Below are 15,175 nucleotides of genomic sequence, written 5' to 3'. Positions count from 1 at the left end.
GCTTGTCCATGTAATTGAAATCTCACTGGATATATGTTGTTCTTTATATTCGGTCTGCAAATATTAAAACATCCTTTGCCTCCACAGAGGTCTGTTGGGATTAGAATGTTGGTGCCAATTAGCCCCATTTCAGAATGCATGAGAACCCTGACTATTTTTAGCCTGACTTTAACCTCACAAATCAAGTGCTCTGATTATAGGCCAGAAAGTGTGCTGTTTCTGTCTGTCTAGGGATGGTCCATCTCTCGTGTCAGTCAGGGTGAAGGAAAAAAAAAAGTCCCTACATAATTTACACAGAAGTGATTAAAAACAGGATTTGTTGCCTAAAAAGCAGAAGAATCATCATGCCAGCACAGAATAGATAAACCTCTAGAGAAAGCATGTAATTTTCCAAAGCTGGAGGACCACAGGTATTGTCAGAGTCTTGAGCAACTAGATTGAAGCTGAAGGCACCTGTGTCTGGCTGGAGCGCAAGCCAGGGAGGAGACACAGCTAAGGCCAGTAATGCTGCCCAGGGAGAGGAGACTGGAAGGGATGGTCGTTTTTCTCAGTCCTGTCCATGTGGGTGCTAGAGCCCATGAGATGCCATGTAGTGAGACAGAGATTAGAAAGGAAGAGCATAAAGAATGAGTTTCAACAAATAGACCAGCAAGTGGCACAATACCCCAGCCAAGGTTAGCCTAAATTAAATGGACAAAGCTTCCTCGGCCCCAGCACAGATTAAATTGTTATGCTCTTCTCTGGCTTGTCTCTCATGCTCACATAGTTAGATGGTGGATCCTATGTTTGGGTGAATATATCCTGTTGTACCTTTCTTCCCAAACCCAGGGCTCTCTTACAGGAAGACCTATATTTCAACTTATTCTTTGTATTCCTTCATCATCTAGCACCGGACATTGCCATTAGGGGGCACTAGATAAATGGTTGATGATACTCAACCCTTGATTTTTAGTATTGTCAGTAAGTCCATTTTCTTTAGCACCGAGCTCTGAGGTGGCTTCTCGTGGCAAGCCTAACCCAGCCAGCACCTCTAATTACATGTCCAATTGCTGTTTGTCAAGACTCAACACCTCCCTGCCCTTCTTCTCTGCTAGCTCTCAAGCTGCTGTGCTCAAGGAGCTATTCTTAGGAATTAATTTAAGGAAGAATAATTGCTGTTCAGGGAAAAAAAATGAAGAAGAGGAAAAGAGCTAGCTAGAAAGTAGAATAAAAACCAAAGCCCTAAATTTGGTTTCTGAATCAATAATTTGTTTGCCAATTTCCTGAGGAAATAATAGAAGTGAGTATTTGAAAATTCAAATTTGAGACAGCAAGGTAACTTTAGAGGGTCAGTGTGTTTGTGCATAACCTGGGAATGGCCCGAGTCCAACACGCAGATCCCACAAGGTGGCAGAAGTGAACTGATTCCCAAATGTAGTGCTCTTTCGTCCACCTGTTCACAAGTATGCCCACACTTGCACACACACACAATCATTAAAAAAAATCATGTTTGGATGTCACTTGCATAATAAGAGAATCCCAAAATGATTCCTTGGAAAAACCACAAGGAAATGTCTATTATGCATGTTACAAATGCTGCTTGGAATCTGTGGTTTAGAGTATGGATATGAATTGATCTGCACGTGCAGACATAGCTACGGACAGTGTAAGACAGCTGCCAATAAGGAAGATATTTTATAGCTGCCTACTATAACATATTTCTATCTTACATATATATTTCTAGACACTGAAATGTAAAAATAACACATAGTAGGCATCTGATTGGGCAGGAATAAGGGAGAGGAGAGTTTTGTCTTTAGAAGCAATAATGTCTAGATGTCCAGGGAACACTTCTCTTAGACCTGAAAGGCTGAAAACTAAACCATCTGTTTGGATAAAAAGTGCATTGCCTCAGTTTCCAAAGTTAACCTTGGGACCACATCACTCAGGAAACAAAAACAATTAGAAATGCTTCTGAGCTTATAGGGAAATAGACTTCATGTGATCAACAGTTTCCCCATAGAACTGCTAAAAAGAATAAACACTCAATTTTATTAAGAGGCATGTGTGTGCAATAAAATCATCACACTATGCAATACAGCACAATAAACATTTTCCAAATCACAGAGTGCCACAAGGAAGGCCCAACAAATACTTTCTCATACCTAATAGTCACATTTCTGGAAATTAAAAAATTAAAACCTAATAAATTGATATCAACCACATTAAAACAGTGGGACAGATTTTCATTTTAAGTAGCACCATAGAACAGTACAATGGACAATTAAAAAGTAATTTGATTTGGGTTTGGTTCTGTACCTCTACCTCTAACTGTCAGAGGCAGGGGAATCGTCAGTTGCCTTAGCTACTTAAGGAAGCCATCCCATAAGCAAAACAAAGATGAAATACTTGAATCTAGTAGTGAAATCTCTTCTGACAGCAGAAGAGAAAGTGAATAGAAGAAGACAACTCTCATATCCATCATCATTTTAGCCTGAGACCCAGACATATTACTGGCAGTCTTACCTGATTCCCCACCCCTGAAAGCAGCACACAGTTCACAGATTTTGCCACAATTCCCTTTTGGCAATGTGACTCTGGTCCCAAGAATGTTGAACTATTCTCAGACTCTCTACTATAGAAGGTGGTTGAACCCACATGTGAGCTGACAAGGCAGGTGATGAGGTTTTAAAGATAAACATACCTTTCTAGATAACATAAATATACATGAATAGTACAAAGGTATTTCAATATGTGTATGTTTGTATACCTCCTTAAAATCTTGTTTATATATATTTATATATTAACAACAGCTTTTAGGTATAGAAAACAGACTTAATTAGTGCGTATAAACTAATGACATGGTGACAATCATATTTAACATAGATGGTTTTCATTGAAATTATTTTTCTAGAGGCTGGAGAGATGGTTCAGCAGTTAAGAACATTGGCTGCTCTTGCAGAGGACCTGGGTTCAATTCTCAGCACCAACAAGGTGGTTCACAAGCATCTGTAACTCCAGTTCCGAGAGACCCGACACCCTCTTCTGACCTCCATGGGCACCAGGAACACACGTGGTGCACAGATATACATCCAGGCAAAACACCCATACACATAAAATAAAAATAAAATGATTTTTGTAAAGTATCTGGAGGTATAGGAAAATTTTTGTGAGACATGAGGAGCAGAATGTAAAATGTCACGGGGTGAAATGACAGTTTGTATAGACAGTGCAAGGCAAGGGGATATCTCAGTGAAAGAGCTCTCACTTGCCTAAAGTCCTCAGTGTTCTGCATTCAGTGTTCTGGATTCAGTGTTCTGGATTGCCAGGACTGCCATACATGTGAATATATACACTTATAAATAAGGAAAACTACATGAAAATCTAAAACAATATTACCCCCTGTTTTGTTTTCTTTTGTTTTTTTTTTTAATTTCTAAAACCATGGATGTTTTAATTCCCTTCATCTTTGAAATGTGCATGTAGTCCTCAAACAATCGGACTAAACCTACCTTAAATAGGGTATGAAAGAAATGCTTATAAGGAAATCTATATGCTTATTAAACCAATAAAATAATTATAAACTGTATATAAAGTTTTTAGCAATGTCACAATTATTGAACTGTGTGATTATTCTCTTTAAAAACTAAAAATTAAACAACTCTGAATGTCATTTTTAATCAATTGAAATTCAGACTGAGATGAAAATATTACTATGCTGTTTTTGTATCTGTAATCCATGAACTTTCTGGATATATTTTATTCATTTTTAATTAAATTTTTAGGTTATCATACAAAGTAATGAGTTTCACTTTGACCTTTTCTTATATATGTGTCATTATTCTTTGCTATCATTTGTTACCCTCACCCACTATAATGAAATTTCAAGGGCCCCAAATTCTTAAAATATATAATCTTACATTCTATACACACATACATATAGACATTTACATAGAATATGAATAACAAATTTTACAGCATAAAGATGTGGTAACTAGTTTAAGTAAAAATTTATAGCATAATAGCAAATATAATTGCATATTTATACATTATTTAGGTATATTCACACACATGTAAAAGTTAACTCATGTTACATATGAAAGGAAGTAACAGTGATCTGTTAGGGGCCATGAACTTACGGGTAGTTGTGCTATGCCTTACATTGTTTTGTCTATCCTAACAGAGCGGTTTTTGGAGGATTGATTCTTCATTTGTGGCGGTGAGCACCACTGGGAGGAAAGATGCAGACAGATAAGCTATTGTGATGTAAGATGTGGAGGTCATTGCAGACCCTTCTTAGTCATCTTGTTGATATTCTAACTAGCAGCCATTTCCTTTATCCCGTTTCAGCCCCTAAGAAGAGAGCCAAACCTACTTAGTAATAGTACCAAAGTGCTTATAGTGTTTCTGAACACACATACACACATGACAAGAGAAGAGACAGGCCCACCCAAGTGAGTCATGAAGAACTAGAAGGAGGAAATTCCCACTGGCCAGTGCCAAAGCACGGAAGCAGTACTGACAGTCTAAGCAGAAATAGACTTTATTTGTGGAAATCACAGGTGTGCTTAGACCAATAAGGTAGGGGCTCAAAATACTACCAAGATTTTAATCCCCTGCACTGGATTTCTGACTGACTTGAAAATAAAGAGATTAAATTCGAAGGTAGAATGAAAAAAAAATTGTGAATGGAGAATACGATAATAATAGTAAAAAAAACTCAGTTATTAAAATTGTATATATCACTTTGTATCCATTATGTTATTTAATCCCTACAAGGACTTAAGTGGAAGTGGAGTTCGGGGAGCAGGAAGAACTCCCTGTGATCACTGTCAGGAGAGAGTCTCCCCAGTGTGCCTGCTCCCATCAGGGCTTGGCTGTGTGACAGATTAAAGAGCTGCTCAAAGCCATGAGAATCAGTTTCCATCCTCTTCATGCTCTGCTTTTCCTAAGGCTTAAAAGCAAGGCAGACACAGTTGTCCTCAACAATGTGCCTGGCCAAGTTTCTGTCTGGGAGAGTGCCCAGAAAAGATTCAATTCACCCTTCTTCTCTTCAAAGCATCTCTACTCCTGGAAATTTAATAGATATTTCAAGGGACTAGGTAATTCTTCTGACAACCAAAGACGACGGAGGGTAAACGTAATCTCTATCTTCCTCCGTCCCCCTTTTTTTACCTCCCACCCTCCTGCTCTCCTTTCGCCCATCTTCTGAAAGAACAAACATAATGGGACTAACTAACATGAGACACAAAGTACAAATTTCCCATGGAAATGTACTCCCAGGAGACAAAGAATGGGAGATGACTTTTGTTTACTACTGTTACTATAGTAATACTGTTGTTATTTTCTCATAATTCAGAAGGCTGTCTAGTACAGCATTCTTAGGTTCACTATAAATATAATTTTTCCATTTTATACCCTTGAATTTATATAAAAATAATCCAAAACATGTATAGATGTGAGCCAAGAAAATGCAAAAGGCTTGATAAAAACAAGGGCCAAAGAGCCACGGGAAAGTAGACTTTAAATCGGTGGTCTGGAGGTCATCTTTAAAAAATAGGTGGAGATAGCTGATTAAAATGTGTAAATATTATCTTATATATGTTAATTTAGTAATGAGGGACATACCACTGAAACATTAATCACAATCACACAAATTCACATAATCTTTTCAAAATATGGTATGGTGTTTACACAAGGAAAATAGTTATTCTTCTGAAACCAAATCTTTTGTTCGCCTCTGCTGTTGAATTACAAAAGGAAAGACATATTCCATTTGACCTGACTTGACATGAGACACAGTGGGGGAGGTGAAGGGGGGATCTAAGCTCTGAAGAAAGAAAGAATTTGTATTTGCTTCTGTCTCCAAGAAACAAATGGATATATACAAAGTTTTAAATACCAACACTAAGTAATTTGACACCTAGCAGGTCATACTGCTTCTAAGACACGCGCGCGCGCACACACACACACACACACACACACACACACACCTTAACTTATTAGAGATGTCTGCATTGGTCCCACTTTCAGGTTCAGGCATGACGTCATCGCAGGGCCAGACTTTCCTTCTTCACTTTTGCACATGGAGTAGAAATCTTTTTGTAAGTACTCAGTGTTAAGAGTTGTGGTTTTGTTGTTGCATGTGAACACTTTTTCTGAAGCATTTTCCTGCTTATTTGGTTTTGTTCTGTTTTGTGTGTGTGTTTTAAAATATATTTTACTTTCTTTGACCATTTCATACACAAAATATATAATATACTTTGAACATATCGAACCTCCAATTTCCCCCAGAATCCTCCATTGTGTCTCCCTTCTAACTTCATGTCTCCCTTCTAACTTTTTATTAACCATTGGGTTTAGTTATTATTATCCATATGTGCAAGAGTATAAGGACATTCATGGAAGCTTGAACAAATTTCCAGAAGTCACACTTCTGGATAAAACTAATATTTCCTCCACCAGCAACCATAAACTAACAATAGCACCTTAAACTAGGAGTGAAGATTTATGATCCCTCCCCCCCCCCATGCTGGGATGAAAATGGCTTGACCTTGCACTGGTTTTGTACAGATAGCTACAACTACTGTGAGTTTGTGTGTGCAACGATGACCCTATCATGTCCAGAAGATACTGTATTGTAGCAGTTCTTTCCAGTATCTGGTTTTAGCAATCCCTGAGCATTTAGGAGGAGAGACAGGATATAGATTCCCCCTTTGTGTAAACCTATATGCCCTGCAGATAGGAAAAACTTAGTTTGAGATATCCTGCTGAGTCATGAATCACCTTGCACTGAAGTGGGAAAGAATGAAGAAGACTGTAACGAGTGGTGAGCTGAAATGGCACAGCTGACATATTTCTTGAATTTCATATACTATACAAAAAGAAGTCAAACACTTCTATTTAGCTAGACCAAACCCCAAAGGCAAAATTTTGGTACAATCAATCATAGCATCATTCTGGTAACCACAATCCAGGTTGTGGTGGTTTGAGTCAGAATGTCACTCATGGGGTTACAAATTTGAATACTGGGTCTCCAATTGATATGCTCTGGGAGAGGAGGTGTGGCTTTGTTGGAGGAGATATTCCACTTGAAGCCAGCTTTGGGACATTAAAGACTCATGCCATTTTGAGTTGAGTTTCTGCTTCCTCCTCGTGGTTTGAGATGCTTTCCTTTTCCAGCCCTAGCCACCATGCCATCAGCACCTGCTGTTAGAGACTCATATCCCCCTTGAACCACATGTCCAAACAAACTCCTCCATAAACTTCCAAGGTCATGATGACTTATCATAGCAATAAAAAGTAATAATACACAAGTGATCCTTGGGATTTCAAAACAGCCACTATCTACCCTTACTCAGCTGCTTCTATGGAAAAACAAATCATGATGCCCCTATTTACTGTTCTATTGCTGTGAGGACACACCATGACCAATGAGACTCTTACAAAATAAAGCGTTTAACTGGGGGCTTGTTTTCCATTTCTGAGGGGTAGTCCATTATTATCATAGTAGGGAGAATAGTTACACACAGGAATGGTGATGGAGAAATAGCTAAGAGCTCACGTATGTTCTGCAAGCTGCAAGCAGAGCAACTGAGAGACTGGGCATGGTGTGGGCTTTTGAAGACTCACAGACTGTCCCCAGTGACACCTGCTCCAAAAAGGACAGACCTAATGCATCATGGTCACGCCTTCTAATCCTTCCCTAAAAGTCCCACTAACTGGGACCAAGCATTCAAACATAAAAGATATGGAGGCCATTGTCATTCATACCACCACACATACATCTAAATTCAAATGGGTCATGTGGAGATACACCATAAATACGATAGTTCAGCAAAAATCAAGCCAAGACCAAGTTCCCACAGCTCAACCACACAATAGACAAGAGAATGAGTTGGATTCAGCTGGTGTCTGAATGTTTAGGGACAATCCAAGGTACACAAAATCCACATCCAAAGCATTCTAACTTCCCAAAGATACAGTGAATGAGCTGGAGTCCTCAGCATAGGCATTATTCTTAGCTGAAAGATGGTTCTGGGACATTGGGTACCTACCTTCCTTCAAACCCTCTGCTAATAGACTATCATGTATCTTCAGAGTTTCTGTGACATGACAAAGAAGCCACCGCACAAGTAAGAATTCATACTCATTTATTATAAGGCCCATGTTTTTGTCTGTACTTCTTTTAAGGATGTCCTTCATACTACCCTTCCTTTGGGACACACACTGGGTAGCTTTAGGAGACAACATAGCAAATGAACATGTAAGTAACCCAGTTTTGACTCTTTGTCAGGAGAACCTTTCTATGGTGACTGAAAGTTCGTGCATCTTATATAGAAGCAGTCATGAGCTTTCTCATAGATGGTGTGATAAGCAGTTTAGTGGAACAAAACTAAAACATTGCCAACATCATTTATAAAGCCTACGACAGTGGCCTACTCTTGAATTTCAGAATGACAGCACATGCCATGCATGCCTGGGAAAGAGAGACAGGAAGTAACCCAACAAGGGAACAAATTTCAGAGCTCAGAACACGTTGCTGTGATGAACCAAGCCTGCCAAACTGCTTTATGAGAGCCACAGCCTTGGAGAATTTAAAGCTTAACTGGATGCAACAAGGGTGTGTGTGTGTGTGTGTGTGTGTGTGTGTGTATGTGTGTGTATGCTGTGTTGTTGAATATGTGTGAATGTGTTCTTGATCATGTGCATATGTATGGGAGCGCACATGGTCACACATACATGTATGGAGGACATAAGTCCCTGTCATGTGTCTTCCTTTGTCTCTCTTCATCTTATATTTTGAGGCAGGAACTGAACCTGGAGCTCAAGAACTGGCAGGGTTGAAACATACACACAAAAATCCTGGCAGCATTCTCTTTGACTTTCCAATTTCTAAAACCATAAGCTTCACAAAGATTATTCTTTATTAATTATCCAATGTTAAGAAAAATATATAACAATAAAAATTCATAAAAATACTTTCCTTCCACAAGAAAACATAAAGAATGGCACTTCAGGGCTAGTTGTGGTGACGAATGCCTCTAATCCAAACATTCACAGGTAGATGCATGTCTGAGTTCAAGTCCAGTTTAGTAAACATAGAGAGTTCCAGGCTAGCCAGAAAAAGACAAAACAAAGATTAACCCTTAAACCTATAGCAAAGAAAGAGAAAGAAAATAAACTTGTAAAGCTTCAATCAAGAGCAAATGAAAGAGAAGACGTATTGCCTTTTTTTTTTTTTTTTTTTGAGGCTAAAGATATATTCGTAACATAGAGCAGTTTTGTAATAATATGGGTGTATGTGGAAAGTTCTAAGATAAAACCCTGTGGCTGAGAAGGAGCCAGGGCAGTGAACCTTCTAGCATGGTGTTCCACAACCTGTAACTCAGGAAGAAAAAGACCCAAAGTCCACAGAAGAAGAGACAGCTTCTCCTGTAGTGAAGCAAAGCAAAGCTACACCAGCGCCCTGAGCAGTAGAAATGTTGGACCACACGAAGCATATTCCTGTCTCTCTCATATCATTCTGAAGTTATAGATAGCCTTCCACTATCCTTTAAAAATGCATCTATGCCAGCATTTCCTTAGGGAAGATGATCAGAAAGAGTGTTGAAAATAAAACCCTGTGGTCACCATGAAAAAGCTCACTACATTTTTTTTCTTTTTATTTTTTATATTAATCACAGGTTATTTACTTTGTATCCCAGCCATAGCCCCTTCCCTCATTCCCTCCCAATCCCACCCTCCCTCCCTCATCTCCTCCCTGCCCTTTTCCAAGTCCACTGATAGGGGAGGTCCTCCTACCCTTCCATCTGACCCTAGCTTATCAGGTCTCTTCAGGACTGGCTGCAATGTCCCCCTCTGTGGCCTAGCAAGGCTGCTCCTCTCTTGGGGCGGTGGGTCAAAGACCCCACCATTGAATTCATGTCAGAAATAGTCCCTGTTCCCCTTACTAGAGAACTCACTTGGATACTGAGCTACCAAATGTAAGCTTGGACACACAGAGCATAACATAGAGGAAGTAGATAATCTTCCCAATTGGCTGAAACATCAACTGCAGCAGAGTATTCTCGGCTATGAAGTGGAAGAGCTGTGTTGGTAATATATTACATAAAACCTTGAATACTTGACTGAAATGATATGCCTTTTCTGAGTGGAAAATTCAATTGTCGTTCCTCTGGAGAATTTTTGCATCCAGATGGAATGATCAAAACTCCATTGTCAGAATTGATTTTACAGCAGATATAAAAGACAGGTGTTATAGTAGTTATCTATGGCTGCTTTAAACATTAAACCCAAATTTCTGAGCTTTAAATAAGCAGTACTTTTTAAAATACAGTTTCTAAGGTAAGAATTCAAGAGTGAGGAAAAAAAGCAGAGAGACTGAAGAGTCCTCCTGAGACTGCCATCTAACTGTCAGCCAGGATTACCATAGTGGGAGAACGCACAGGCACCCATCAGTGCCCCGGCATGAAGGCACAGGAACCTTCATCCTCACCATTTGGGACACTAATCGCAACTTAAATGCTTTCATGACAAGCCAGCTTCCCCAAGAGTGCTCCAAGAGAAAGTGAACGAGAAGAGCTTCCATGTGCTCAGGGCAGGACCTCCCTCGGAGGTCACACTCTGCCGCCACTGCTGCTCTTTCGAGCCTCCGAGGTAACATGCACTGCAGACATCAACACTGCCCTTGGGCGTATCATGACCGCTGACCTCAAAGCCCTCGGCAGCTTCATGGACTGTGAACCTCAACCTGGCCTCAGGTGATTACACATGCCACTTACATCAGCATGGTTCCTCGAGGCAGCAAGGCCTGAGGGCATCATCAGTGCTTGGGCAGCATCCCAGACTGCATATATCCATATGAATCTCAGGCTTCATCACAGTCTGGGGCAGCAGCACTGGCCATTGATACCAACATTTCCTCTAGTGGTATTGTGGACCTTCAAGGAGGTCTAGTCCAGAAAGTGAACCTTTCCTCACCTGGGGCCTCCATCATTGCCCAGAGCCAAGGGATCCCATGGCCAGGCAGCAGATTCAGGGCCTGATTCCACATCTGCGTAAGATTCAGGCTGTTGAACACCATCCTGCAGACCCCTGCTGGACAATGACAACATGTAGACCTCAGCCCTCTGTTACCTGTCACCACCGTCACTCCTCCAGTCCAGCCTCTGTCCATAGAATGTGCATCACCCCTTTTTTCTATCCATCCCATCTCTCCATCACCTGTGTGTTTGTTATAGTGGTGCCAGTGGGGCATGGGTGCCGCTTAGTCTTCCAAACAAGCCTGGGGAAGCACGTTCTTGGGTGTCTTTTGGCCAGCAGGGGTCACAGGCCCGGGGCCAACATATCTTTACATATTTAGTCTTGTAGTATTCTAGGGATATTTTAACTCACATGCCTCTCAAGCCCACAGATATTTGAGGTAGGGAAACAAATTAAAGTGCAGTGCCATGGTCAAGAGAACCAAACAAGGTCTTAATTAGGATTTGCTAGCATTTTCTACATTTTTACACATAAGATTTCCCAGATGACTGATTTTAAGCTAATTCTGATGCATTACTTGGATCATAAGATTCTTGACTAAAATGCAGATTTTATATTTAAGTCTTTGAATTATTTACAAATAAACATATTAACTCACACCTCTGCCTTGTGAACATATAAAGGTGTGGCACCCTCTCATAGCATCTAGAGATCATGAAAAACTTTTTAATAATTTGAATTTTTGTGCATATATATATATATAAAATATGTATCTTGGCTATATCTGTCCACAACCACTATTTCTCACTGCTAGCCACTCTGACCACATCTCCCTCCCAACTTCTTGTCCTATTTGGTACACATCTAACCCACTGTGTCTAATTAAATGCTGCCCAGAGCTGAAGGGACAGGGCACTCCTGGAGCATGTGCAGCCTATCAGTGGCCATATTCCTCAAGAAAAGTGCATCTTTTTCCTCCCAAGCCACCAATCCAATAGCCCCTCAGCCTGGGCTGGAGTCCCACGAGGTTCTGCCATTTTATCATCTGGGAATTGACATGTGGCACCTCAAGTTCACTTCCCTTTAGTGTCTGCCTTTTTCTTCCCATCAGCTTTCCACTTAGAATGGCTTTACCTCACAGGAGCAACATTTTCTCACTATGAACTCTTTTGCAATAATCTCACAGTCCTCATGGATAGAATATCTCAAAAAGCAAGCCAAACTTCTCTCGTATTCTAATAGCTACCATGTGACACAGATTCTTGATAGGCCATGTTTAATATTTAAAGCCTTCTTCCATACCAGGGATAAAAACAGTGATGGAGAAATTTACAGTGGTGGAAGAATACGTGTAAATGAGATTTTGTAGAAAAATAAAAGTTGTACAGAATATAAAACTTGCAGTACCTTTTTCAGGACTTGAGAAAGTTAGTACATTTTACCAACTTTCTGATTCTGTGATCTCTGTTATGTTAAATGTTAAATATGTTAAAGACAATTTGAAGACAGGAAGGGCTATCTTCAAACATGTATATATATATATGTATATATATATATGTATGTATGTATATATATATTCTTTTTCAGAATATTGTAGGCTTATTGGAGACTTTAGATAGAAATGACTACCAACATTTATTCATCACATATGTCCTTCCAAGTTTAAAAGTATTAGACTTGAGAACCCTGTGGTTTTAAAATAATTGATCAAGGCCACAACTGTTAATAAGATGCATAACTATATAATAACTATGATCTCTGATGAACTATACTTGGGAAACACACAAGGGTATTTTTCCTTTTTAGCAAAGAATTATCTGCTTTTAAATTAGACTTTATTGTGATTATTAATCTGTAGGAATTTTAATTGTCCTTCAAATGCCTGAAGGTTTATTTATGGAGAAGTGCCAGAAAAACCCCAGTACTAATTAAGTCGGGTGAAATGTTTCTTTTACCTGAAGATAGGGAAGCTCTTGTTTGTCAAATCCCTTTCAGCCAAATAACCACTTAACTAATCTCATATTGAATATCTTATTTAAGATTTTGAATTATCCTTTCTCTCCAGGGGGCTGCGGCTCAGACTGTAACAGCAGCACCCAGGGAAGTTTCTTTACCCTCCAGACTACAGAACTGAAAAAAAAAAAAAAAAAAGTTTCTTTATATCAAGAGCAGATTGAACTCTGGCAGAATGAGCCAGCTGACATTTTTAAGAAAAAGAACATTAATAAGAGGCAGAAATGGTTTCCACTGATGCATACAAATCCCGGTCCTGAGAAAAAGGAGTTGGAACTTTTCCTGTTCCAACTAGATGGACCTGACTTCTCTTGCTGAGCATGCAAACCTATGGGCCTTTGCAGTCATATCATGAACATCAAGTATTGGTCTCAAGTTGTCACTGGTCACAGGGAATATTGTAATAGCCTATACAACAGAGTCACATAAGGGGAAAGCAGAGCATCTTCCCGGTGCAAGGCTCTGGACAACTCACTCTGATACTTTGGTTGACAGCTTCAATAACGTAGCTTCAGTCATTCTTGCATTTTAGTCCTATTTCAACTGAAATTATTTTAGTAGCAACACCTTGCCAATTTACTTCGCACCAATTTTATTCTCAGCATAGACCGTCTTGCTGTGTCACATAGATTAAAATTCACATGGGTTTCTGAGTAAGAGTGAGAGACCAAATGATAAATTAGCAGCTATTATTTAGACCTGAAATAGGTAGGTGGAGAAGTCCAGTAATGCCCTGAGGGGAAGGACCACCTTACTGCATTCTTTCCCCACCCACTAGAGATACAGTTGCTAGGAAACTGGCCCATCCCCCTAGGGAGGGACACCAGGTCATTATGGTCTGGGGACCTTCCTATAGCCAATCAATTCAAAATGTAGTATTTTGACCAATGGATGCTTGCCAGGCAGGAATCGCCCCTGCCTTGGGCATGCTGGGAGGGACCAGAATCTTTAAATCACCCAACTAACCTGGGCACAGCGCACTCAGCTCCCACCGATTCGGCGGTGGGCGTTGTGGGCCCAAGCTGCAGCTTGTAATTTACAGTAAAAAGACCCTCATGTGTTTTGCAACGAAGTCGACTCCTGTAGATCTTTTGGGGGCTCACGAACTGGGTGTAACAAGAGGAGCAGGAGCTGCCTCTGATGTCATGAACTGGGTTGCCTGCACTTTGATCACTTCCCCTAGTGATGTGGTGTTGCCAGGCCACAGAGGAAGAGGATCCAGGCAGTCCTGATGAGACTTGATAAGCTAGGGTCAGTTGACAGGGGAGGAGAATCCCCCCCTTTCAGTGGACTAGGGGAGGGGATGGGGGAAGAGGGAGGGTGGGGCTGGGAGGAGATGAGGAGGGAGCTATAATCCAGATATAAAATGAATAAATTGTAAATAATAATAATAATAACAAATCCAGTGGTTTTCTGTTGTGTTCTTCTCAACTCCTAAGCTTCTAACTGCTGCTCTAATTTTCTCACCTTGGCAGGTTTTAGAGAAGGGGACTCCTACAGAGGAAGCTTGCTCTCCTGCCATCGCTCCTTTGCATCATTTCCAGGTTTTCCATGGGGCTTGTTCTCTCTTTTGTTTCATCAAGGTCTTCTAAAGTACAGCACTTCAAAACTTTCTGTACTTCTTGTTCACCCTGTTAAGAGGTGGCTTATTTAAAATTTCCAAGTCTCATGTCATAGTTAATTTTCTGTGGTGATTTGGTGAGGTGGTTTGAATAAGAATGGGTCCCATAGGCTCAGGTATTTGAGTGTTCAGGGAGTGGTATTATGTGAAAGCATTAGAAAGTGTGGCCTTGTTCTGTTAGGTGTGGCCTTGTTGGAGTAGGTGTGGCCTTGTTGTCATAATCGTGGTGTCTCTTCACAGCAACAGAACACTGAGTAGGACACTTGGAGAATATTTTTGTATGAGATTCAAACTGGGATCAGTGCAGCTGGAGGGAATAGACGGGTCCCCAAAATGTTTACTGGCATCAACTGATCAACTGAGCTCTTGAATACAGTGAGGAACATGATTTCTCTGAGTAAGAGGACTTTAATTCTCTAGGAGACGACCTTCCAAAGAAAGCTGCACTGCTCTCCCAGGTCTCCAGCTGCTGCTCCGCACTGCCTATTCTGTGCTAAAAAGTAAGTGTGTGAGCTTATGTCCCTTACAATAAATCTTCTATACTGTCCTATTGATCGTGTTTCAGTGGGAAATCTT

The 15,175-nt window shown here is 40.3% G+C and overlaps 1 protein-coding gene across 1 annotated transcript in view; it reads left to right on the top strand.

Moving 5' to 3' along the window:
- Positions 1 to 3,777, top strand: part of Sorcs1 (sortilin related VPS10 domain containing receptor 1) — a 510,611-nt gene extending 506,834 nt beyond the window's left edge. Inside the window, exon 26 of the mRNA XM_060390928.1 lies at positions 2,894 to 3,777. Coding sequence (XP_060246911.1) covers positions 2,894 to 3,101 — 208 coding nt within the window. The 3' untranslated portion in view covers positions 3,102 to 3,777. The remainder of the gene's footprint in view (positions 1 to 2,893) is intronic.
- The last annotated feature ends 11,398 nt before the right edge of the window (positions 3,778 to 15,175 follow it).

This window comes from Meriones unguiculatus, chromosome 1, assembly GCF_030254825.1.
Source record: "Meriones unguiculatus strain TT.TT164.6M chromosome 1, Bangor_MerUng_6.1, whole genome shotgun sequence".
NCBI lineage: Eukaryota > Metazoa > Chordata > Mammalia > Rodentia > Muridae > Meriones > Meriones unguiculatus.
This window is presented reverse-complemented; position numbering and strand designations above follow the sequence as displayed.